This window comes from Festucalex cinctus, chromosome 2, assembly GCF_051991245.1.
Source record: "Festucalex cinctus isolate MCC-2025b chromosome 2, RoL_Fcin_1.0, whole genome shotgun sequence".
NCBI classification, from domain to species: Eukaryota; Metazoa; Chordata; class Actinopteri; order Syngnathiformes; family Syngnathidae; genus Festucalex; species Festucalex cinctus.
The window spans coordinates 8778823-8803032 of NC_135412.1; the positions used below are offsets into that span (position 1 = coordinate 8778823).

The 24210-nt window shown below is 38.0% G+C and overlaps 1 protein-coding gene across 2 annotated transcripts; it reads right to left on the minus strand.

The window, feature by feature from the left end:
• Window positions 1-4748: 4748 nt before the first annotated feature.
• Window positions 4749-24014, minus strand: LOC144013605 (translocating chain-associated membrane protein 1-like 1). 2 transcript variants are annotated; one of them, XM_077512679.1, is made up of 11 exons: window positions 23540-24014; window positions 21678-21738; window positions 21473-21591; window positions 19559-19675; window positions 18820-18878; window positions 18609-18693; window positions 18241-18311; window positions 16176-16280; window positions 15921-16064; window positions 6761-6921; window positions 4749-5589 (listed from the first exon to the last, which is right to left on the minus strand). In XM_077512679.1, the coding sequence occupies exons 1-11, from the start codon at window positions 23657-23659 to the stop codon at window positions 5516-5518; spliced, it is 1116 nt and encodes a 371-aa protein (XP_077368805.1). In that variant the 5' UTR covers window positions 23660-24014; the 3' UTR covers window positions 4749-5515. The 2 variants fall into 2 exon arrangements, with proteins under 2 accessions (XP_077368805.1, XP_077368806.1); XM_077512680.1 differs by having other exon boundaries at window positions 4749-5586; window positions 23540-24013.
• Window positions 24015-24210: the final 196 nt, after the last annotated feature.

Below are 24210 nucleotides of genomic sequence, written 5' to 3' on the forward strand. Positions count from 1 at the left end.
AACCGTCTTTAATTGCATCTGCCTCTATGTAGCTCAACGTGATGAGGAATTATGCACTTTAACAGATAGACACATGCATTTGTCCTCTTTTACTGTATTTATGTCAAGTCTAAACAGAATCAGAACTCTTTTTGCCTGATTTTCTAACCGCTCGCTTCCTTGAGCATGTCCTTTCAACTCCCGTCTCCTTTGTAGTCCCAAATTTGAAATGCCTCCAGATGTTTCCATTCCTTCTATACTGTTCTTCGCTGTACACCTGCTCAGCTGGCCACCTCAAAACACTCCCCTCTGGTTTACTGGCCCACAAATAGCCAAAGGTCATGAACGTCTTAGGTCAGATCCCCTCTGTACTTCACAGAGCCCTGCACGGAAAGAAGAACAAAAAAAAAAAAAACTGTCTCGGAGTGCAGCTGCTGCCCAATTTGCTCATCTGAGACAATCAATGAAAACAGTGTTGGAGGAATACAATCTTTTACAAGAGATTACACGCACGCGCGCGCGCACGCACGATTCATCCCATCTAATTGGTGGCTATTTGTCTGCAAGTCTGGGATTACATGTCCTATTAAATACAGAATTTAAAATGAGCTTTGTTAAATAAGAAAGTACCCCACTTTTAATGAAGTTAATTTATATGGAAATTACACATAATACTGACAATTCACATAAAGATTTATTCTGGTTGGTTGTAGGGGAAGAATTACTAGGGAGGGCAGGCTACGCTCTCCTCACTTTTATCCTAGACACTTTGCCTCTCTCAAGCACACTCCAGATATGTATGTTTGTGCTGTTGATGAGTGTGTGTGTTTGTGAGAACACCCGTCCTTGCTGTGACCCTAAAAAAGCTGGAGCTTTCCCTCCCTGCATCTTACGGGTCCATCATGCTGTCTGCTTGGCCTGAGAAAAGCCATTACGTGCTCCGGAGCAGAACATGTGAGAGAAATGAGAACTCATTCCTCACGATCGATGAATACACATATTGACAGCAGTCAAGTCGCACAAGGTCGGCTGAGGCAAGGCCAACATCGGAAAACACACCCAGATTTAGATTTACAGAGGTAAATGTAAACGGATTTGGTTGACTGACAGCATGAGGACAAAATCAACTGTACTGGTTGATACGACGATGTTGCACTCTCTCGTTCTCACTCCGACAAATGATTTATTAATGCAGCTTTGTGTGCAGCTATGGCCCCGCAGACCACTTCTGTCCGCCGGGCAAATAAAGCTCAGTGATGCCCTCTGGTGCCAAGAAGTAGGATCAAACCAATAAATCCCACTGATTAGTTCTATCCGTCCATTTATCCTCACTCGGGTCACGCCAGCCAATCACAAGGCACAGACTGTATATAGACAAAGCCTTAAAATTGTCAAGAGAATTAAGGAATAAATGAAAACAACAATAATCTAAAATAATAGTTGGGGTAAATTCGTAAGAAGATGAATTCGTCCTGGACATTTTCCCTAAAAACGACACCTTTTTTATTATTAATTTTATTATTATTATTAACTATTTTAGAGATTTCTCCAGTAATGCAAAAGCTGCAGTGCTGTGATTCAATTGGGGTCAAAAGGCGCGTGTAATCAACAGAAAACTTTACGTAAACACAATTAGGAATGACAAAAAAAAAACATGATTAGAACACACAAGAATTTGCATAAATATATACCGTATTTATATATACCATCAGCCCATTTCAAAGAAAACATATTCAAAAAAGAAAATGCCCAATCATCACATAACAGGCAACAACATAATAAATCCATACAGAAATTAAATAATGACATACAATAAAACGTGTCTTATTGGAGGCAAAGACATTTGCGACTGTCTGTTAGTTAATTAACAAGTGAAAAAGCAAACCAATTTTATTCAAGCATCTCCAATTTATAATTCTGACAAACCATTTCTGACAAATTACATGATGTATTTTTATTTTATTTTTTTTTATGCAAAAGATGCATTTTGGGTAACTATACTTTACATGCACTGCCTTGGAGGCCATAATGTAAAGGCAAATTGCAGATGAGCAGGGTGCTAAATCAGGGGTGGTCAAATTATGGCTTATGGGCCACATATAGCTTTGCTTTGCTCTTTAATTCAGCCCAACAAACATTTACATTAACAATCCTGATATTTTTTTTGTTGAATTAATTTAGATCTCCCCCCCCCCCCCACCCCCATAAAACTGTCATACAAAATGTACATTTTCATGTATTTATTTTACAGTCTTTTAGCTCATAAAATATTTTATTTTATAAAATAATTGTTTAATCAACTATAATTAAATTTCTTGTAAATAATACATAAAAACAAGATTAAACAATGTTTTGACAAGTTTAACACATTAATATTAAATGTACATTTGTTTTTTTTTTGTTTTTTATCTCACCAATGACCTGGACCATCTGTCCATTTTAAATGTAGCTTTGAGCAGAAAAATTTGCCCGTCTCTGCCCTAAATATTTGGCTATAAAATTGATTAGATCATGGTTACGGTTTTGAGTCAAAATACAAATCAAATACGGTCATTAAATTAAAAATACACTCACACAACAATATATAACCACACTAACAGTTCAGCAAGCTTCATTCCTGGATTAAAAATAATTTGAATGCAAAACACATACTCACACCGCTTAGAATAATGAGAGACGTCCCCAATATAAAAATAGCTGTAAAATCTGACACAATAGTTATTACAGTGTAGGGTTACTTTTATATCTTCGGCAATACGCTGCTCCTCATTCCATTATGTGACACTGTCAAACGCTAACTCCAACTGGGTTGCCCAATTCCCAATAAGGTGAACTAAAAGAAGCAAACGGGACTGGTATTTTGATTTACTGTCTGTTTTCTTTCTACATTTAGACTCCAAATAAATTCTGAATGTCATATCGTCACAAGGCCAATGAGAGGAAAGTTTAGGTCTAACAGGACAATTTGAGTGGTTCCTCGTGAACCACTTACACACAATCACAGGCACTCATAAAAAGGGAAGGTTTTGTGCAAACACAGAAACATTTAGCAACTGGAACTTTTGCAACTTAGCCTTTTACACACAGGAAAATCTAACGGACATGCTTTACAGTTTGCATGGGACCAAATGGGGAAGAATTTAATTGACTGACTTCTTACAATTCATGCGGTGCACAGGCTGTTGTTTTTTTTCTTTCTTTAAAAGACAAGTACCAGACAAACAGTTTAGTCATCATCATAATGCAGACCAAGTCAATACCCGTACACATACAATAGGCAGAACACAAGTACGCTTCTCATTGCACCACAGGATGTAAGCAGGGGAACAGTTAATGCCTTGACACCCGAGAATGTAAAAGAAAAAAACTGAGAAGGCAAACAGAACAAACACAGTCAGAACAAGTGATACGACCCACTGACATTATAAGGACACTTGAAGAAGGATTGTATTGTTTGGATTAACTGAGCACAGTTGCTATGTTCCGCTGTGTTTGCTGGTTATAATAACCATCAATAGTCTGTGATAAAAAATAAATAACCCTCTTGCAGCAGTTGTAAAAAGGCCACTGAATACTTCTGTGTGTGTGTACGTGTGAGAGAGAGAGTGACAGAGCGAGGAGAGCGTGAGAAAGAGTGAGTAGTAAACTTAACAACACATGTAGGCATTAGCCATTGTGTGTTCAAACTACCATGCATTGGCGTTACCATACCAAAAAAAACGAGTTGCGGTCTTCTTGCTCATGTGTCTGCCCATTCTGATAGTTGGATTGAACTGTATGTATACAATGAAGCCTCAAACGTAACAGTACAGCTTCCAGACGTGGACGACCCCGTGAGCAGGGTGAAGCTGAGAACCAGGATAAATGCTACTGGCAAACCCCACTTCCAATGAAGGTGGGACGTTGTGTAAAACTCAAATTGAAAAAAAAAAAAAAAATACAATGATTTGCAAGTCTTTTTCAACCTATACTTATTTAAATACACTACAAAGACAAGAGTTCTAATGCTATTATTTTTTTTTTAGATTATTCAATCATTTTGAATTTGATGCCTGCAACATGTCCCCCCCGCCCCCCCCAAAAAAAAAAAGCGGGGGCAGCAGCATGTTTACCCCTCAATAAGTATATATATATTGAGCTAACTTCAGTAGCTCAAAATGTCCCGAATCGCCAATGTCATATTTTGCACTTAAGTGGGAGACAGGTCTGGACTGCTGGCAGGCCAATCTAGTACTCGCACTCTTTTCCTACAAAGCCACATTGTTGTAATACATGCAGAAAGTGGCTTGGCATTGCCTTGCTAAAAATAAGTGGGGACGTCCCTGGAAAGACTTTCTGAAAATTTTCCTGAGCCCACGTGGTCATATCGTTTCCACAATGATACCAGTTATTAATATTAAAGTGTTGCCTGAGGGACCAACGGTCACAAGTTAGTTTTCAGCCTTGCTGCCTGCATGTAGTGATTTCTCCAAATTCTCGGAATCTTTTGATGATATTACAGATGATGAAATCCTTAAATTCCTTGCAATTGTATGTTGAGAACGTGTACTATTTGTTCACAAAATGGTGAATGTGACCTTGCTTGTGACCACTTTGGGTGGGATGCTCCTTTTATACCCTATCATGATATTTGCTGGTTTCCAGCTAAACTGTTCAAACAGGTGTTTTTTTCCTTTTTTTTTTAAGCGTTGCTCAATTTTCCCAGTCTTTTGTTGCCCCTGTCTCGGTTCAACCCCTAACCCTAACCCTAACCCTAACCCCTAACCCTAACCCTATCTTGCCTTTGTGGTATATTCAACTGAATATACTTTAAGATTGAAAGGATTCCTCTTTTATTTACATTTTACACAACCTCCCAACTTCATTGGAATTTGGGATTGTACAATAAAACAAGAACAAGTGCCTCAATCCAGTGCTGGATTTCAAAGGCACTGACCATCTCTAATGGCAATAAATGATCATTAGGTCACAACTTTGACACTAAATAACACTACAACTATTCACAGAGTGATCTATAGAGATGCTTTTTTTTCCCCCTGTAAAAATCATAATTTCTAGTGATGTGCAATAAAGGCTTTTGGGACATGAGCCAGCAGCCTGTTTGGTCAGTTTATCTAATTAAGGCCCAAACACAAACAAACAAACAAACAAACAAACAAACAAACAAACAACCCTGTACAGTTTATGTGTAACTAAACACTTCACATGAAGTTGCATTTTGAAGGACTGAAATGTGGACTCATTCTATATCACAACTCAATGCAGGATCACGATTGTACACAAAAGGACACTTTTTTTTTTAAGAGTGAAATCTGTTCAGTTTAAAGCATCAGACCCAAATCTGTCTTGCCAACCATCAGAGAAGCAAGTTAATAACTCGCAGTGAGAATCTAACAAAGTGAATCTTAATACCAAAGAGAGGGCTACGTGAGGTTTCTTAGTGTGATTTTGTTTAGATAGCAGGAGACACGTTGCTAAGTGGTGTGTACAACATACAGTATGTCACCGTGCCAGGTTTTTCTCAACTGCTCCATCTTTATGAGTTTTTCACTCTTCTCGCCCGTGGTGACGCTTTATCATCAGGCTTCACAATTCCATTGGCAGCTCCTGCTGATCAAACAAGTAAACAAAAACACAAAGTTTTATAGTGCAATGTTTTCTACATTACAATAGCAACATCTGAAAGACACTATTAATAAATTGGGCTGGAGTTTTTCTATTTTTTGTATCCCCACCTTGAGTTCTGTATTTCTGTATTTCATACAGTATCTTGCACATCAGCGTTAGAGAGTGTGAAGGTTGAGGTTACTGGCTGAAGTTCTGATGGCGTGCAGTAATAGAAAAGAGAGATTTCTTTCTGCGATTAATTAATTAATGTTGGTTCCGGAACTTCCGGCCCAAATATATTTACATTTAGGTTTAATGGTGTGATTGTGTTTGATTTAAGACATGTGCAAAACATAGTCTGAAAATATTAGAACGAAATTTACAATATTTTTTTATCTATTCATTTTTAATCAATTTTAATTCTATTTGTAACATTGGCTCTCCCAGTTAAATTAAATCACTCCATGTAAAAAAAACAAACGCACTCAAACGTACTCATACATTTTAGTCACTCAATGTGACTAAAATTTATAACTTACAATATTTTTGATAACATTAATTTTAGAAGCGCTGCCACATTCATACATAATAACGGTTCCGATGTTAATATACTGCAAAATTTTGTTCTAATATTTTCAGATTACGATTATGACATGTCTACATATGTGCTTATAAATTTTAGTGAAAATCTGTCATGTTTATTGGACATAAGGTGACCTAAGGTTTTGTGTCTATGAGGCAACCTGGATGGCCAATGTTACAACATGTACAGAGTAAAAAAAAAAAAAAAAAAAATATATATATATATATATATATATATATATATATATATATATATATCGCCAGTTACGTTCGTTTTCATTTCCAAACACTGTCATGGTGTGACTCTTTTTTTTCTTTCATATCGAGTGCCTGTTAGTGAAAAAGCTTTGCGTCTCCATGCCTTTTTCAATACAATTAAACAACCAAGGCATTCCTACAACATAGACAAAGTATCATAGTTGGTAGAAGTTGAATATTGCCACTTTAACACAAAATGAAAATTCGTACAATTCTAGACAAACAAAAGCCTTCGATGAACTTGGATGTCATCGGACGGAAAAATCTATGCGGCCTTTTCAACTACAAACATGTCCATTGTGTCAGTTTGATGCTGAGGCTCTAAACCACTCACCCCTTGTAAGCTCCCGTTTGTGAGGTTTGCTCTTTGGGCTGGCTGTCTTCTTCTTTGATGCCTGGTTCTGGCTGTGTTCCCTCCACTTCTTTAACTGGAAATTGATGAACTTCCACATCATCCAAGCCTGAGTCAGGCAGATGGCTGCCAAACATGCCATCCTGAAGGGGAATAACAGACACACTTGAGCCTGCGACACTGAACTTGTGTACCCTGATTTATATTTTCATATTAAAACTGAGAAAAACTGTTAATTTGAAATACATGCTTTAGATGACCACAAAGACATCTGGATTTTCTCATGCATTCCTGCATGATTAGACATACTGTACCATTGCAGTCTTTGTCGACTAGGGAGGAGTATAACAGTTAATTAGTCAATGAAATGATCATTGTGAATTCTGACAATTGTGTGGCAATTGTTGACTAAGCCCTTCTTTTAAAAAATGTAAACAAAATGGAGTGCAGAACCGCGAACCTTGTGAGGAGCAAGCGGTTCAGAAAATGGATGGATGGATGGATGGATGGAGTGCAGAACTTGGCTGCAAGTAACAGTGGAAGTGTTTATTCATTCACAACTGGTTTGAGGCCGTTTTAACTGGTTTCAGACAGTCTCGACATGTTGGCAGATGTGATACAACTCCTTTGGACAACATTAGACCATAATAATAATAATAATAATAATAATAATAATGATAATAATAATAATAATAATTTATTATATATAGCACCTTTCTAAACAAGGGTACAAGGTGCTTTACAAGACTAAATGCAATCAGATAAAAAGAAAAGAATAATTAAATGCCATAATAGAATAAAACCAAAGAATGCCCAATGCTAAAAGTGGTAAGAGACCTAAAAGCAGAAAAAAATTGCCTGTCTGAGATATTCCCAGAGAGTGTTGCAAAGACTAGGAGCCGAAACCGCAAAATCTAATCTCCTATGGCGACAAATTGGGCCCAAGAAAGGCTACAAAAGAAAAACAGTAGTAAGATTTTAAAATCAACAGTAAAACTTATAGGCAACCAGTAGAGGGCAGCAAGGACTGAAATGTGCTCACTAGGGCTCAGTTCACTGGGCAGTGGTCTCTGGTCTTTCTTGCACCATTGACTAGTTTTACATAAAGACTTTAAGGCTATATGGAATACAAGTCAAAAGTTTTTTTTATTTATTTTTTTTTTTTTTATTACAAATCAGCCAAAATCGATATATATTACGACGACTGTTACTCTTAAATGAGAATCAAAGGTATCAAAAGATGATTTTTCATTTAAATATTTATTTTCTGTCAACTGTTTCACATGAAATGGAACAATATGTCGCTGTGCCAAACAAACAATTAAAAAAAAAAAAAAAAAAATTTAAATCCCTAAATATATTCAGCTGTGGGATTTGTTCGGTTAAACATGTTGAGATCTAACAATAATCAATCTCCATCTGCTCTGCTTTCAAGAGAAGAAAATTTAAAAATATGTAGCTTAGTGCACAAATGCACAGTGACGTGTTTAACTTTGGTGTGCAATCAGCATTTTTCGTGTGCATGCGCACCTCCACACCACTTATGTGCGCCCCTAACTATAGGCGTTACATACCAGGCAACTTGTACGCCCTAACAAAAAAAACAATTACTGATTAAATGGTAATTGTGTGAAGGCTGGAGGCCTTCACACATATGTTATTCTACACCATTCCCGTTATTCTTATTATTATTGTGTGAAGGCTGGAGGCCTTCACACATATGTTATTCTACACCATTCCCGTTATTCTTATTATTGTGTGAAGGCTGGAGGCCTTCACACATATGTTATTCTACACCATTCCCGTTATTCTTATTATTATTATTATTCTTATTATTCTTATTCTTATATTTTATTCCTCGCACTTTTTTGTCCAGCTTCTACTTCCACATTTTTCACCCGATTCACTCCGTTCCAATTTCAAACGATTCCAAATATTCGCGCCTACAGCGCTTCCATTTTTCTTATTCCCACGATTCACGTGTTACCCGCAATTCCCGATTTCGTACCCGATTTTTCCCCATGTATTCTTAATGGGAGATTCAAAATTTCACATTTCCTTCCACATTTTTCATCCGATTCACTTCGTTCCAACTTCAAATATGTTCCATCATGAGCTCTTCCAGCTTTTCAGTTCCAAAATTCACGCCTTACCCACAATTCACGATTTCGTACCCGAATATTTCCCACATTCTGCATTTTTCATTTACTTCCACATTATTCATCCAATTGACTTCGTTCCAACTTCAATATATTCCAGCAATTCAAGCCATGAGCTCTTCCAGCTTTTCAGTTCCAAAATTCACGCCTTACCCACAATTCCCGATTTCGTACCCGCACATTACCCACATTCTACATTTTCCATTTACTTACACATTATTCATCCGATTGACGTCGTTCCAGCTTCAATATATTCCAGCATTTCAAGCCATTAGCTCTTCCAGCTTTTCAGTTCCAAAATTCACGCCTTGCCCACAATTCCCGATTTCGTACCCGAATATTTCCCACATTCTACATTTTCCATTTACTTACACATTATTCATCCGATTGACGTTGTTCCAGCTTCAATATATTCCAGCATTTCAAGCCATGAGCTCTTCCACGTTTTCAGTTCCAAAATTCACACCTTGCCCACAATTCCGGATTTCGTACCCGAATATTTCCCACATTCTATATTTCACATTTACTTCGACATTTTTCATCCGATTGACTTCGTTCCAACTTCAATATATTCCAGCAATTCAAGCCATGAGCTCTTCCAGCTTTTCAGTTCCAAAATTCACGCCTTACCCACAATTCCCGATTTTGTACCCGCACATTACCCACATTCTACATTTTCTTCCACATTATTCATCCGATTGACGTTGTTCGGGCTTCAATATATTCCAGCAATTCAAGCCATGAGCTCTTCCAGCTTTTCAGTTCCAAAATTCACACCTTGCCCACAATTCCGGATTTCGTACCCGAATATTTCCCACATTCTATATTTCACATTTCCTTCCACATTATTCATCCGATTGACTTCGTTCCAACTTCAATATATTCCAGCAATTCAAGCCATGAGCTCTTCCAGCTTTTCAGTTCCAAAATTCATGCCTTACCCACAATTCCCGATTGCGTACCCGAATATTTCCCACATTCTACATTTCACATTTACTTCGACATTTTTCATCCGATTGACGTTGTTTCAACTTCAATATATTCCACCAATTCAAGCCATGAGCTCTTCCAGCTTTTCAGTTCCAAAATTCCCGCCTTACCCACAATTCCCAATTTCGTACCCAAATATTTCCCACATTCTACATTTTCCATTTACTTCCACATTATTTATCCGATTGACTTTGTTCCAACTTCAATATATTCCACCATTTCACGTCATGAGCTCTTCCATCTTACCACCTAACTTACCACGTATGGCGGCCATTTTCCAACTTACCATGCACGGCGGCCATTTTAGACAAATGATATGCCCAGGTTTCTCGCCAACCTGGCCTCCCAAGGCGGTGGCCATTTTGGCCAATTGATTAGGTATGCGTGTGATTCTTGCCAGGATATTCCCCGACCTGAACAGGAAGTGACCAATATCAACAGGAAGTGACCTCATATCAACAGGAAGTGACCTCATATCAACAGGAAGTGACTTAATCTCAACAGGAAGTGACTTAATTTCAACAGGAAGTGACTTAATTTCAACAGGAAGTGACCTAAAATCAACAGGAAGTGACCTGATTTTAACAGGAAATGACCCGATTTCAACAGGAAGTGACCTGATTTTAACAGGAAGTGACCTCATATCAACAGGAAGTGACTTAAAATCAACAGGAAGTGACCCGATTTCAACAGGAAGTGACTTAATTTCAACAGGAAGTGGCCTAAAATCAACAGGAAGTGACCCGATTTCAACAGGAAGTGACCCAATTTTGACAGGAAGTGACCTGATATCAACAGGAAGTGACCCAATTTCAATAGGAAGTGACCCAATTTTGACAGGAAGTGACCTGATATCAACAGGAAGTGACCCAATTTCAACAGGAAGTGACCCGATTTCAACAGGAAGTGACCCAATTTTGACAGGAAGTGACCTGATATCAACAGGAAGTGACCCAATTCCAACAGGAAGTGACCCAATTTTGACAGGAAGTGACCTGATATCAACAGGAAGTGACCCGATTTCAACAGGAAGTGACCCGATTTCAACAGGAAGTGACCCAATTTTGACAGGAAGTGACCTGATATCAACAGGAAGTGACCCAATTTCAACAGGAAGTGACCCAATTTTGACAGGAAGTGACCTGATATCAACAGGAAGTGACCCAATTTCAACAGGAAGTGACCCGATTTCAACAGGAAGTGACCCAATTTTGACAGGAAGTGACCTGATATCAACAGGAAGTGACCCAATTCCAACAGGAAGTGACCCAATTTTGACAGGAAGTGACCTGATATCAACAGGAAGTGACCCGATTTCAACAGGAAGTGACCCAATTTCAACAGGAAGTGACCCGATTTCAACAGGAAGTGACCCAATTTTGACAGGAAGTGACCTGATATCAACAGGAAGTGACCCAATTTCAACAGGAAGTGACCCAATTTTGACAGGAAGTGACCTGATATCAACAGGAAGTGACCCAATTTCAACAGGAAGTGACCCGATTTCAACAGGAAGTGACCCGATTTCAACAGGAAGTGGCCTGAAATCAACAGGAAGTGAGCATGCTAGTGCTAAGTTAGCATGCTAATGTTAGCTAATGCTAATTCTAGCTGAACATGCTAATGCTATTGCTAGCTTAGCATGCTAATGCTAATGTTAGCTCAGCATGCTAATGCTAATGTTAGCTTAGCATGTGAATGCTAATGTTAGCTTAGCATGCTAATGCTAATGTTAGCTTAGCATGCTAATGCTAAGTTAGCATGCTAATGCTAATGTTAGCTTAGCATGCTAATGCTAATGTTAGCTTAGCATGCTAATGCTAATGCTAAGTTAGCATGCTAATGCTAATGTTAGCTTGCTAATGCTAATGTTAGCTTAGCATGCTAATGCTAATGTTAGCATGCTAATGCTAATGTTAGCATGCTAATGCTAAGTTAGCATATTAATGCTAATGTTAACTTAGCATGCTAATGCTAGCTTAGTATACTAATGCAAATGTGACCTGATTTCAACAGAGTGACTATTACTCCATTGCTTAAGTTTGCCACTCCTTACACCATTGCGACTCGATTCTACCCTCCTTACTTCATTGCTTACTTAATTCTTCTCACTTTACTCCATTGCTTACCCGATTACTTGCTACTTCGTCCATTTCTTACTTGATTTCTTCCTTGTTTTCTTGTTTCTTGCTGATTTATTTTTACTTTTGTGGTATTTGTATTCCTTCAACTGCTTCTAGATTTTTGGATGAATTTAAACCATTCCAACTTCAGCATGTTAAGCTCATTCCATGTCATTCAGTATCATTCAACATCATTCAATATCATTCAATATCATTCAATATCTTTCAATATCTTTTAATATCATTCATCATCATTCAACATTATTCCAAATCATTCCACAGGTATTCATTCAGCTCTCCAGCCTTCACACGCCATTTCCCCAGAAATGGCATTTCTAGTTATTATTATTATAATTATTCTTATATTTTATTCCTCGCACTTTTTTGTCCAGCTTCTACTTCCACATTTTTCACCCGATTCACTCCGTTCCAATTTCAAACGATTCCAAATATTCGCGCCTACAGCGCTTCCATTTTTCTTATTCCCACGATTCACGTGTTACCCGCAATTCCCGATTTCGTACCCGATTTTTCCCCATGTATTCTTAATGGGAGATTCAAAATTTCACATTTCCTTCCACATTTTTCATCCGATTCACTTCGTTCCAACTTCAAATATGTTCCATCATGAGCTCTTCCAGCTTTTCAGTTCCAAAATTCACGCCTTACCCACAATTCACGATTTCGTACCCGAATATTTCCCACATTCTACATTTCACATTTACTTCCACATTATTCATCCGATTGACTTCATGGCAAACTTCAATATATTCCAGCAATCCAAGCCATGAGCTCTTCCAGCTTTTCAGTTCCAAAATTCACGCCTTACCCACAATTCACGATTTCGTACCCGAATATTTCCCACATTCTACATTTTTCATTTACTTCCACATTATTCATCCAATTGACTTCGTTCCAACTTCAATATATTCCAGCAATTCAAGCCATGAGCTCTTCCAGCTTTTCAGTTCCAAAATTCACGCCTTACCCACAATTCCCGATTTCGTACCCGCACATTACCCACATTCTACATTTTCCATTTACTTACACATTATTCATCCGATTGACGTCGTTCCAGCTTCAATATATTCCAGCATTTCAAGCCATTAGCTCTTCCAGCTTTTCAGTTCCAAAATTCACGCCTTGCCCACAATTCCCGATTTCGTACCCGAATATTTCCCACATTCTACATTTTCCATTTACTTACACATTATTCATCCGATTGACGTTGTTCCAGCTTCAATATATTCCAGCAATTCAAGCCATGAGCTCTTCCAGCTTTTCAGTTCCAAAATTCATGCCTTACCCACAATTCCCGATTTCGTACCCGAATATTTCCCACATTATACATTTCACATTTACTTCGACATTTTTCATCCGATTGACGTCGTTTCAACTTCAATCTATTCCACCAATTCAAGCCATGAGCTCTTCCTGCTTTTCAGTTCCAAAATTCACGCCTTACCCACAATTCCCAATTTCGTGCCCAAATATTTCCCACATTCTACATTTTCCATTTACTTCCACATTATTTATCCGATTGACTTCGTTCTAACTTCAATATATTCCAGCAATTCAAGCCATGAGCTCTTCCAGCTTTTCAGTTCCAAAATTCATGCCTTACCCACAATTCCCGATTTCGTACCCGAATATTTCCCACATTCTACATTTCACATTTACTTCGACATTTTTTATCCGATTGACGTTGTTTCAACTTCAATATATTCCACCAATTCAAGCCATGAGCTCTTCCAGCTTTTCAGTTCCAAAATTCCCGCCTTACCCACAATTCCCAATTTCGTACCCAAATATTTCCCACATTCTACATTTTCCATTTACTTCCACATTATTTATCCGATTGACTTCGTTCCAACTTCAATATATTCCACCATTTCACGTCATGAGCTCTTCCATCTTACCACCTAACTTACCACGTATGGCGGCCATTTTCCAACTTACCATGCACGGCGGCCATTTTAGACAAATGATATGCCCAGGTTTCTCGCCAACCTGGCCTCCCAAGGCGGTGGCCATTTTGGCCAATTGATTAGGTATGCGTGTGATTCTTGCCAGGATATTCCCCGACCTGAACAGGAAGTGACCAATATCAACAGGAAGTGACCTCATATCAACAGGAAGTGACCTAAAATCAACAGGAAGTGACCTGATTTTAACAGGAAATGACCCGATTTCAACAGGAAGTGACCTGATTTTAACAGGAAGTGACCTCATATCAACAGGAAGTGACTTAAAATCAACAGGAAGTGACCCGATTTCAACAGGAAGTGACTTAATTTCAACAGGAAGTGGCCTAAAATCAACAGGAAGTGACCTGTTTTTAACAGGAAGTGACCCGATTTCAACAGGAAGTGACCCAATTTTGACAGGAAGTGACCTGATATCAACAGGAAGTGACCCAATTTCAACAGGAAGTGACCCAATTTTGACAGGAAGTGACCTGATATCAACAGGAAGTGACCCAATTTCAACAGGAAGTGACCCGATTTCAACAGGAAGTGGCCTGAAATCAACAGGAAGTGAGCATGCTAGTGCTAAGTTAGCATGCTAATGCTAGCTAATGCTAATGCTAGCTGAACATGCTAATGCTATTGCTAGCTTAGCATGCTAATGCTAATGTTAGCTCAGCATGCTAATGCTAATGCTAGCTTAGCATGTGAATGCTAATGTTAGCTTAGTATGCTAATGCTAATGTTAGCTTAGCATGCTAATGCTAAGTTAGCATGCTAATGCTAATGTTAGCTTAGCATGTTAATGCTAAGTTAACATGCTAATGCTAATGTTAGCTTAGCATGCTAATGCTAAGTTAGCATGCTAATGTTAATGCTAAGTTAGCATGCTAATGCTAATGTTAGCATGCTAATGCTAATGTTAGCATGCTAATGCTAATGTTAACTTAGCATGCTAATGCTAATGTTAGCTTAGCATGCTAATGCTAATGTTAGCTTAGCATGCTAATGCTAATGCTAAGTTAGCATGCTAATGCTAATGTTAGCATGTTAATGCTAATGTTAGCTTAGCATGCTAATGCTAATGTTAGCATGCTAATGCTAATGTTAGCTTAGCATGCCAATGCTAATGTTAGCTTAGAATGCTAATGCTAAGTTAGCATGCTAATGCTAATGTTAGCTTAGCATGCCAATGCTAAGTTAGCACATTAATGCTAATGTTAACTTAGCATGCTAATGCTAGCTTAGTATACTAATGCAAATGTGACCTGATTTCAACAGAGTGACTATTACTCCATTGCTTAAGTTTGCCACTCCTTACACCATTGCGACTCGATTCTACCCTCCTTACTTCATTGCTTACTTAATTCTTCTCACTTTACTCCATTGCTTACCCGATTACTTGCTACTTCGTCCATTTCTTACTTGATTTCTTCCTTGTTTTCTTGTTTCTTGCTGATTTATTTTTACTTTTGTGGTATTTGTCTTCCTTCAACTGCTTCTAGATTTCTGGATGAATTTAAACCATTCCAACTTCAGCATGTTTAGCTCATTCCATGTCATTCAGTATCATTCAACATCATTCAATATCATTCAATATCATTCAATATCTTTCAATATCTTTCAATATCATTCATCATCATTCAACATTATTCCAAATCATTCCACAGGTATTCATTCAGCTCTCCAGCCTTCACACGCCATTTCCCCAGAAATGGCATTTCTAGTTATTAATGTTAGTTCTGTAGAGAAATGTACTCAAATGAACATTCCAAATCTCCATGTAGGCAAACTCGCAAAATGTGAAGATTTCTGGGAAAAAAAAGTTTTGCATACAAAATAATCTGTACAGATTTGTCAGAATAGATACACAATCACATTGATGGCATGCAGTTGGACTTGCCTTATGGTGAGCACATTAAAGTTGCCTTCCACAAGAGAAAAGCCTTGGTTTTCTGTCCGGGGCAACCCAAAGCCAAATGTCAGGACTGACAGAGTGAGAGTGAGGAGGCGAGCGATGACAAAGAGCAAAGCCCACAGAGTGAAACTGCAACAAGACAAGAAAAACAAAATGACATTACATTACACAATGTGGTTGTGGTCACAAGGAGAGTATGTCACCACCTTTATGACAGCTTATTAGTTGTATGAACGATACCCCTTCTGCTTGTTCTCGTCACTGAAGTAGAAGAGGCGTGAGGCATGAAACAGGAGCTCCACCAAGTAGTGAGGGACCAGCAACACCACACCGAGTCGGTGGAGGCTGAACAAATGAGAGAAAGCAAAGAACAACGGAGACACTTTGACTGATTACAGGCTTACTCTACAAGTGGTGTAATTATCAGTCTCATAAATGTCATAAAGTGACTTATTCGAAGGTGTTGACATAAAAAATAACAGCACCTGTGTCTGGGTATAAAGACTGAAATTTGACACAGGCCATAGCTCACAAAAAGACAATCAATCAGTCCATTAACTCTGCAATATTGTGTTGTACATTGATTTAAGTAGCTGTCCAGATTGGTTGGTATGGCCAATTTGCTTTAAGTTTGACAGACGTTAAAGGGAAACATCGTATCGAGTTTGCCAGTAGCATATTTCTGATTAGAGTTGCAACATGGTCCTCTGTAGACTATATACCAGTGGTGTCCAAACTACGGCCCGGGGGCTATTTGCGGCCCGCCGTCCATTTTTCAATGGCCCGCGGCATATGCTAAAAAAGGCATTTGACTCAGTTAAAATAAATTAACAAAAACAAAAATGCTTAGAGATGGTCAAAGTAAGACGGGAGGGTGTCGAATAGGGGTGTTAAAAAAATCGATTCGGCGATATATCGCGATACTACATCGCGCGATTCTCGAATCGATTCAATAATCGGCAGAATCGATTTTTTTTTTTTTTTTTTTTTTTTTTAAGGATTCACACCTTGAGCATGGAAGAATGTTATATGAACGGAACATTAAGCCTTAATATTTTATTTTAATGCTGTTCAAACATGAAACAGATTACAACCTCTATAAGACTGAAATTTCAGATAAATAAATAATACATTTTCATATAAATCTTACACTCTACAAGCTTACTGATTAGTATTTTCTAAATTTGAATGAAAAAAAATCGCAACAATCGACTTAGAAATTCGTATCGGGATTAATCGGTATCGAATCGAATCGTGACCTGTGAATCGTGATACGAATCGAATCGTCAGGTACTAGGCAATTCACACCCCTAGTGTCGAAAAACACAGGTGCCATTAAAGGTTATTTTAGTTAACGAAAACTAACGAAATAAGTAAAACTAAAATTCAAAAAACAATTTCATTAACAAAATAAAATAAAAACGAAAATGCTTTTAAAAAAACGAAAACTAACTGAAATTACATTTTATGTTTAAAAAACGAACTAAAACTATAATTATAGCAAAAATGTCCTTCATTTTTAGTCTGATGTGATTTGTAGTAGATATATTTTGATATAAACCGGAATAATGATGCATGAAAGTATGTCACACAGAAGTGGTGTCATCAAGCAGCAGCCAATAGAAAAGCACCTTCAGATGATGTTGCTCCTATGGTGTTTTTTTTTAATATTGCGCACAAGTAATACACATTAAAAAATAAAAATAAAAAAAACAACTAATACTAATACTGAAACTAACAAAATAAACTAAAACTAAGCATTATTTAAAAAAACAGAACCACCCTGAAAACTAACTGAAATTAAAAATTCCAAAATTATAATAATATACTGCCATTACAAATAAATTGGTTTATATACTGTAGCGTTTTTCTAAATATGCAAAACAACAAATAAATTATTTGTACCATTTTTAGGACTAAACACAATTTTCTTCATAACATTATGTAGCCCTTGCGTCCTTCTGATTTTCTGTATGTGGCCCTCAAATGAAAAAGTTTGGACACCCCTGCTATATACCATTCTCGAGGCAAGAGATCAGCTTCTGTGTCAAACTGCTGTTACTGTGTAAATCCATTCTCCAATATGCCATGTGGCTTTTTAATTCCACCCTAGGCATCGTGAAATGTCACATTCCTTCAAAATCTTGCCCACATAAATGTGAATGAAACTTAAAACCCCCAATCAGATGACTGTGATGTCACAGCCCCAGTCAACTTGTATTTTAGAACCACCTCGCAAGAGGTTCTTGAAAAGTGATTCCATTGTAAATCACATCATGTTAACGTTACCTACACATCTACTTACTTTAAGATGTAGGCACCTGTGATGTGAACAACATAAAGGCAAATGTAGTAGAGTTGGCGGGGGATGTCCTCCTGGAAAAAGATGACAAATCAGACAAGAGCTAGTGATAGAAAGTCCAGTGAGTTCGACAGTTTCAGTTTGGTTCGTCTGGAGCAAGTGTCAAAATGACAATGGCCGTCTGTTCTATGAATTCAACTGCATTCGTCACAAGAAACAGGTGATCAGGTGTCACCAACCTTTCGAAGCTGAGAGCTACTGGTGACGTCTGATTTAGTGGCTTAACAGTGCATATACGGCCTTCAAATTGTCACGAAAAAACAAAGACGTACAATATGCTAACATACAGACTTTCAACAAATGAACCTTACCTTGCGGACTTTTTGAAAGTACAGCTCAGGAAGTGCGTGGAGCCAATAGGCAATTTGGCAAATGTAGAAAAACTTGACCTGAAAACTGAGCAGAGATATTGTGCATTTCTTGAACCCGGGTACCAACCATATGTATACACTTTATTATTTCTCACTATACATATTTTATTTTTAAATACAAAGTGTGACATGAAAGTAAATATTTACGTACACCATGTGAGTGTGGGGGTAACCCTCCCATAGGAAAGTTGGATTTTTTGCAAAGTCCTCCTATCAAAAACAAAAGGTGGAAAGATAAAAAAAAAAAAAGATAGTATTACAGTTTTCCCCTGTTGGTTTGGCTCATTTCTTGAAAGGCAAATAACATTCTCACAAACTACAATCACATTTAGCCAACCAGTTTTACAGTTTTGCACAACAATACAGTTCACTAGCAAAAGCTCATATCTCTGCTAAAAATGTGAACATGTTTCAAAACTGGGTTCCTTTCCCATATAATGTCAGTCAGTACTAAGTATCATCAAAATTGCAAAGAGATCTTTCAATTGCTTTGTCTCATTTACATTCACTTAGTGCTTCTTCCAAAATAGCCTGGATGGTTCAGCTTAACATCATGGATCATCTGCAAAATCTCTCCCAAAGCAGTTTACCCATGTGTCAAATCCTAAATGTGTTTTCAAATAGTTAGTGCCCCCAAAATGCACCGTCCTTTAGACACTGAAAGTCAAAATGCCTAGACGTTTTGTCACGATGGCATATTGACAAGAAAAATTCTAACCATTTGTATCCACACACACAAAGTAAATTCCATACTTTACCATAAAGAGCATTAAAAGAAAATGTATGTGATATAATAAAAGAAATATAAACACAAAAAGAAGCAAAACTATATCTAGCCTATAGTGCTATGACTAAAGTTTCACGACTAGAGTAACAAGATGTCTTTTTACCGCTGTCAAGATGCTGCAGCCCCAAATGAAGGAGAACAAGTAAAATGCTGCCAATTGCCCTGATTCATTGAACTTGCTGTGTTTGGTCTTTGACAGATGCAACCTTCTGTTCATTTTCTGAAAGCAAACAAGATGAACACATTAAAATGGCACATGAAGCATGCAAATGACACAAGAAAAAACAGAAGCTTATTGTATACTGTATTTTCAGTAAAATTGCTAAAAACTACATTTGATTAGGGCTGCCAAGATTAGTCGACTAGTCGTGACTACGTCGACGACCAAAAGCGTCGACGGCTAATTTAAATAGTCGACTAGTCAGTTTTACACAATATATATCAGCCTTATGTTATTTTTGTCTTCCAAAACTGCCTCAACCGCTCGTTTGACTGGCTGCCGCCTGCTCTTACTGGACGCACATGCGCAGTAACATTAATACGGGTCAGACGTGATGTCACGGGAAGCTATATACTCTTAGCGCCAGCTGTACACAGTATGCTATCATGGCTAGCCGACAGCAGACTTTGAAAGTTTGGGAATATTTCTACAAAGATGCTAAAGGGAATAATGTTTAATGTAAAATATGCAAGACAGACCTTGCCTTTCAAGGCAGCACATCGGCAATGCAATGAGCATTTGAGACAGAAGCACCTTTTGTCGAATCCTTCTGACGGTGAGGGAAAGTCATCTCAGCCGCTGTAAGTTATTTGGATGGTTAGCGTAGCTAAGTGCTAACATGGACGTTAACAGAGACACTTTCAGTATTTAGCACACACTGTGTGATACTAACTTCACTTTAATAAAAGTTGAATGTACTGTTACCTTTCACCTGTTACCATCTTTATTGCTAACTTGTACATATATTTTAACAAATTCAAGCTTTAGGCTATGCTAATGATGGTTATATAAGAGTAGCTCCTTACTTGTCAGCCCCTTAAAAATATTGGCCTAAGTCATCAAAATTTAAAAAAGAAAAAAAATGATGGCCACCTTTGCTAAAATCGGCTATATCCTTAGTTGAACAGATAGTTTATTATTTTATGTATATATAATTATACCCCTGAAATGAAAATGAAATGCATACGTAATCAGAATGTGGTTCCGTATTGGGGGTTTTCTGAGGAAAAAATGGTCGAAAAAAGGACTTTGGACAATTATTTAAGGAGGCTGACGATACGATATGATTAGTCGACTAATCGCGACTACTGTTGGTGATTAATCGATTAGCAAAATAGTCGTTTGTGGCAGCCCTACATTTGATTAGTTGACTCATAAAGACAGGAGGAAATGACAAAGACATAGTCAAAGCATGACCATATTTTGAGTAGGCCTATTTTGACTATGAGCTGCTACTTTTTTTTCCCCATGGTTTGAAACCTGCCGCTTTAAATGTGACACGGTTTATTCATGACTTGACTGGTAGTAGTCTCATCACATCTGAACAATGAAATTACCAAATATGTCAACAGTGGACCAATTCAACTGTCAGAGTCCGCCCTCATGCTCAATACCAGCGTAGTTTAGTGGGAGGCATTGATGGCAAGATGTTTTACCAAAACTGGCCGCATATGAAGAGTGAAGTGAATACTTTGAATATTGTGAATCCTTGCCTGATGCACTGTACTATTTAGATTACTATTTAGAAGGCCCTTCAAAACATATACTAATAGATAGGATACATCTTTTCCCCGACATTGTGGAATACAGAAGCCTCATTTATAAAGTGCGTGTAACCGTGTAGACACAAACTCCCTCACAGAGCATGGTATTTACGTTTTCATGGCTAAAGCATTGACAAGGGCTTACCTAATTATATACAATGTTTGAAAAGTGCAGCATATAAATTATACCCAATATATTGAGGCAGAGTGTTACAAGGGGCAAGGTATGATTGTGTTGAGGTTGTATACTCACATCGAGAATATACTCTTGTATCAGGGCATGAAGGATGACAACAATTAGAAGGTAAAAAAACACAGTGGCCACATCTTTGGGACCATAATGGTAAAGGTTCACTGGATCATTCTTTTCATCTGGGGGAAAAAAAAAAAAAAAAAAAGACAGAAATAAACGAAAAACTCTGAGAGGAGATGAAGATGATCACCAGCCTTCTACTCACCAAGAACTTGTGTGACGTTGTACTGCACTGTGATGAACATGATGGCAAACTTTGCTGTGACCTGGAATGCAAAGAAAATGTGGATGGACTAACTCAGTTGTTGTAGGTATCTTTCTTTGCAGGGTGTTTCATTACGTTTACAAAATGTTTACAAATAACGGGTAAAACCGGCCCCCGCCCACAGACAAGCCCCTATGCACCGTGCTTGATCTGCATGTACACTGTAAAAAGGATTGCAATCAGCATTTCATTGAAAGTAATAATATCCATTCAACACAGGATAAAGGTATTGATTTTATTGTGAAAACCATTTATTTTGCATTGACAGACGTCAATTTTGATTTCGACGGAACTAAAAATACGTCCAAAGGACCCAAAATAAAGTTTTTGATTTCCTTCTTCATGTCTTCATGCCCTCCAGGTCATATATTTAGTTTGAGTCAAATGGACTTGCGCACATTGAAAACGACAGCACATGAGTATCACCATGGCATTTTTCTACATGGGCTCTGGGTGGCCTCCGATGCAGGCGGTGTGGGTTAGGTTTGCTTCCCCACCTGGGAGATCATGTTTCTATGTGTGAGTGAATGCACTATTAACACAAATGGAATTGTACTGAATCTGTAGCTGGGCTTTGAGTGTTTAGAATTTGGTAGTTTGAAGTTCAACACTGCTTTCAGAAAGCAGTCTTTGATATAACACTGATTAATTACAGCTTTAGATTGTGTATGCCTGTTACCAAGTGTGTTTGTCCGGGCTCGTTTGCTGGTTTTGTTGTTGTTGTTGTTGTTGTTGTTGTCTGACATCTTTTGAAAGACTGACCATGTTATAAAAATGCATATAGTAAATAATGATCTCTCAAATTTTGGTATTGTTATAAGTATTGGTTATATAGGACTGTATTTTTAGTTCTTGAAACCCACATAATGAGTACAGTAGGTCCCAATGTGTTTGGTTTTCCATATATTATACTAACATAATAATAGTTCTGGAAAGTTTTCTATGCATTGAAATATTTTTAATTTAAATGCATGGTATTTCGGTTTGCAGCACGGTGTACAATTGCTTAGTACAACAGGCTCATAGTTCAGAGGTTATGAATTCAAAGGCTCTGGCGTTCCTGTATGTATGTTCTCCCTGTGCTTATATTTTGTCCATGTATTCTGTTTTCTTCCAACAATCCAACCAAAATCATGCATGTTAGGTAAATTTGAAGACTCTAAATTGTCCGAATGTGTGAGCGTGAATATGAATGTTTGTTTGTGTATCAGTGGTCTCGACTGACTGGTGACCAGTCCAGGGTGTGCCCCGCCTCTTCTCCAAAGGCAGCTGGGAGAGGCTCAGTACATGCTCGACCCTGATGATCAATATAGAAAATGGATGCATGGTGGTTATGGTGTTTGGATTGCTCGTGTTAGTAATCAAATCATCATGGTTAATAACTATCTTACATAAGTAGTAAGAAAAGAGCAATTACAACCTGTTATTATCTTTTATTCTCCTCTTAATTTTTATTATTGTATTATTTGTATTATATTTATTTAACGTTTTCCTTGGTGTTTCTTAATTTTTTTTTTGTTATTTACTAAATCAACTGCAGTTTACATTTAAAATACTGCATATAAATCACATTCACATGCTTTCTTCAACATGCCATATTGTTAAAATGTAACACTAAGTGTGCCTCAAAGCATTTGTTGTGCAACATTTTTTTTTAAAAACTCTAATCACTCCCCCAGTATCACTTCCATGCGATATAGGCCCCTCACAGTATCCATGTGCTGTCATACCAGCTAACGGAACCTCGTAGAAGCTAGGCTGCTAAAAAAAAAAAACGCGCTTGCATCCACACAGTCCAGTACCTCAAACATCAGGCCCAGCAGGATGATCATGGCCAGGCACGACACCATGTCGGCGTGGTTCTGGATCACAAACTCGTGGCTGAGCACCGGTGGGCTCTTGTTCTTCTTGCGGAAACCCATGGCTCACAGACAGCACTCAGCCTCCTCCTGCTCCGGGATGCCGCGACCCGACCCTCACAGCTGCTAGCCTACACCGCGCAGCCGATGGATGTTTGCTCCCCTCGAAGGCCGATCTCTCCCCCGCAGTCTGTACGCACAGTAGTCCAAAGCTCATGTGCTCCGAAACGTCGTAGCGAACCAACCATTAACCAATGCTTAGTTAACACCCATTATTAAAAAAAAAAAAAAAAAAGCCTGGTAAAATGAGGGGCCCCTCTTCCTCCCCCCACAGCCCATTCATGTACCGCCCTGTGCTATTGACGTAGGTTGGAGAACGGAGAATCCACTTACAAACAACCCGTGTTGCTTGGAACAGACGTAAGCAGCACACTATATCTACACTAATATCTTGCATAACATGCTTGCAAGGTTGTTTTTTTTAAATATATATTTTATTTCGTTTTATTATCTATTTAGTGCTGGTTGCGATGTGCAAATGTCAGGACGATTTACACATCGCCACATAACTGAACATACCATGTCAAATATAATGTATTTTGTCAGTTGTCAAT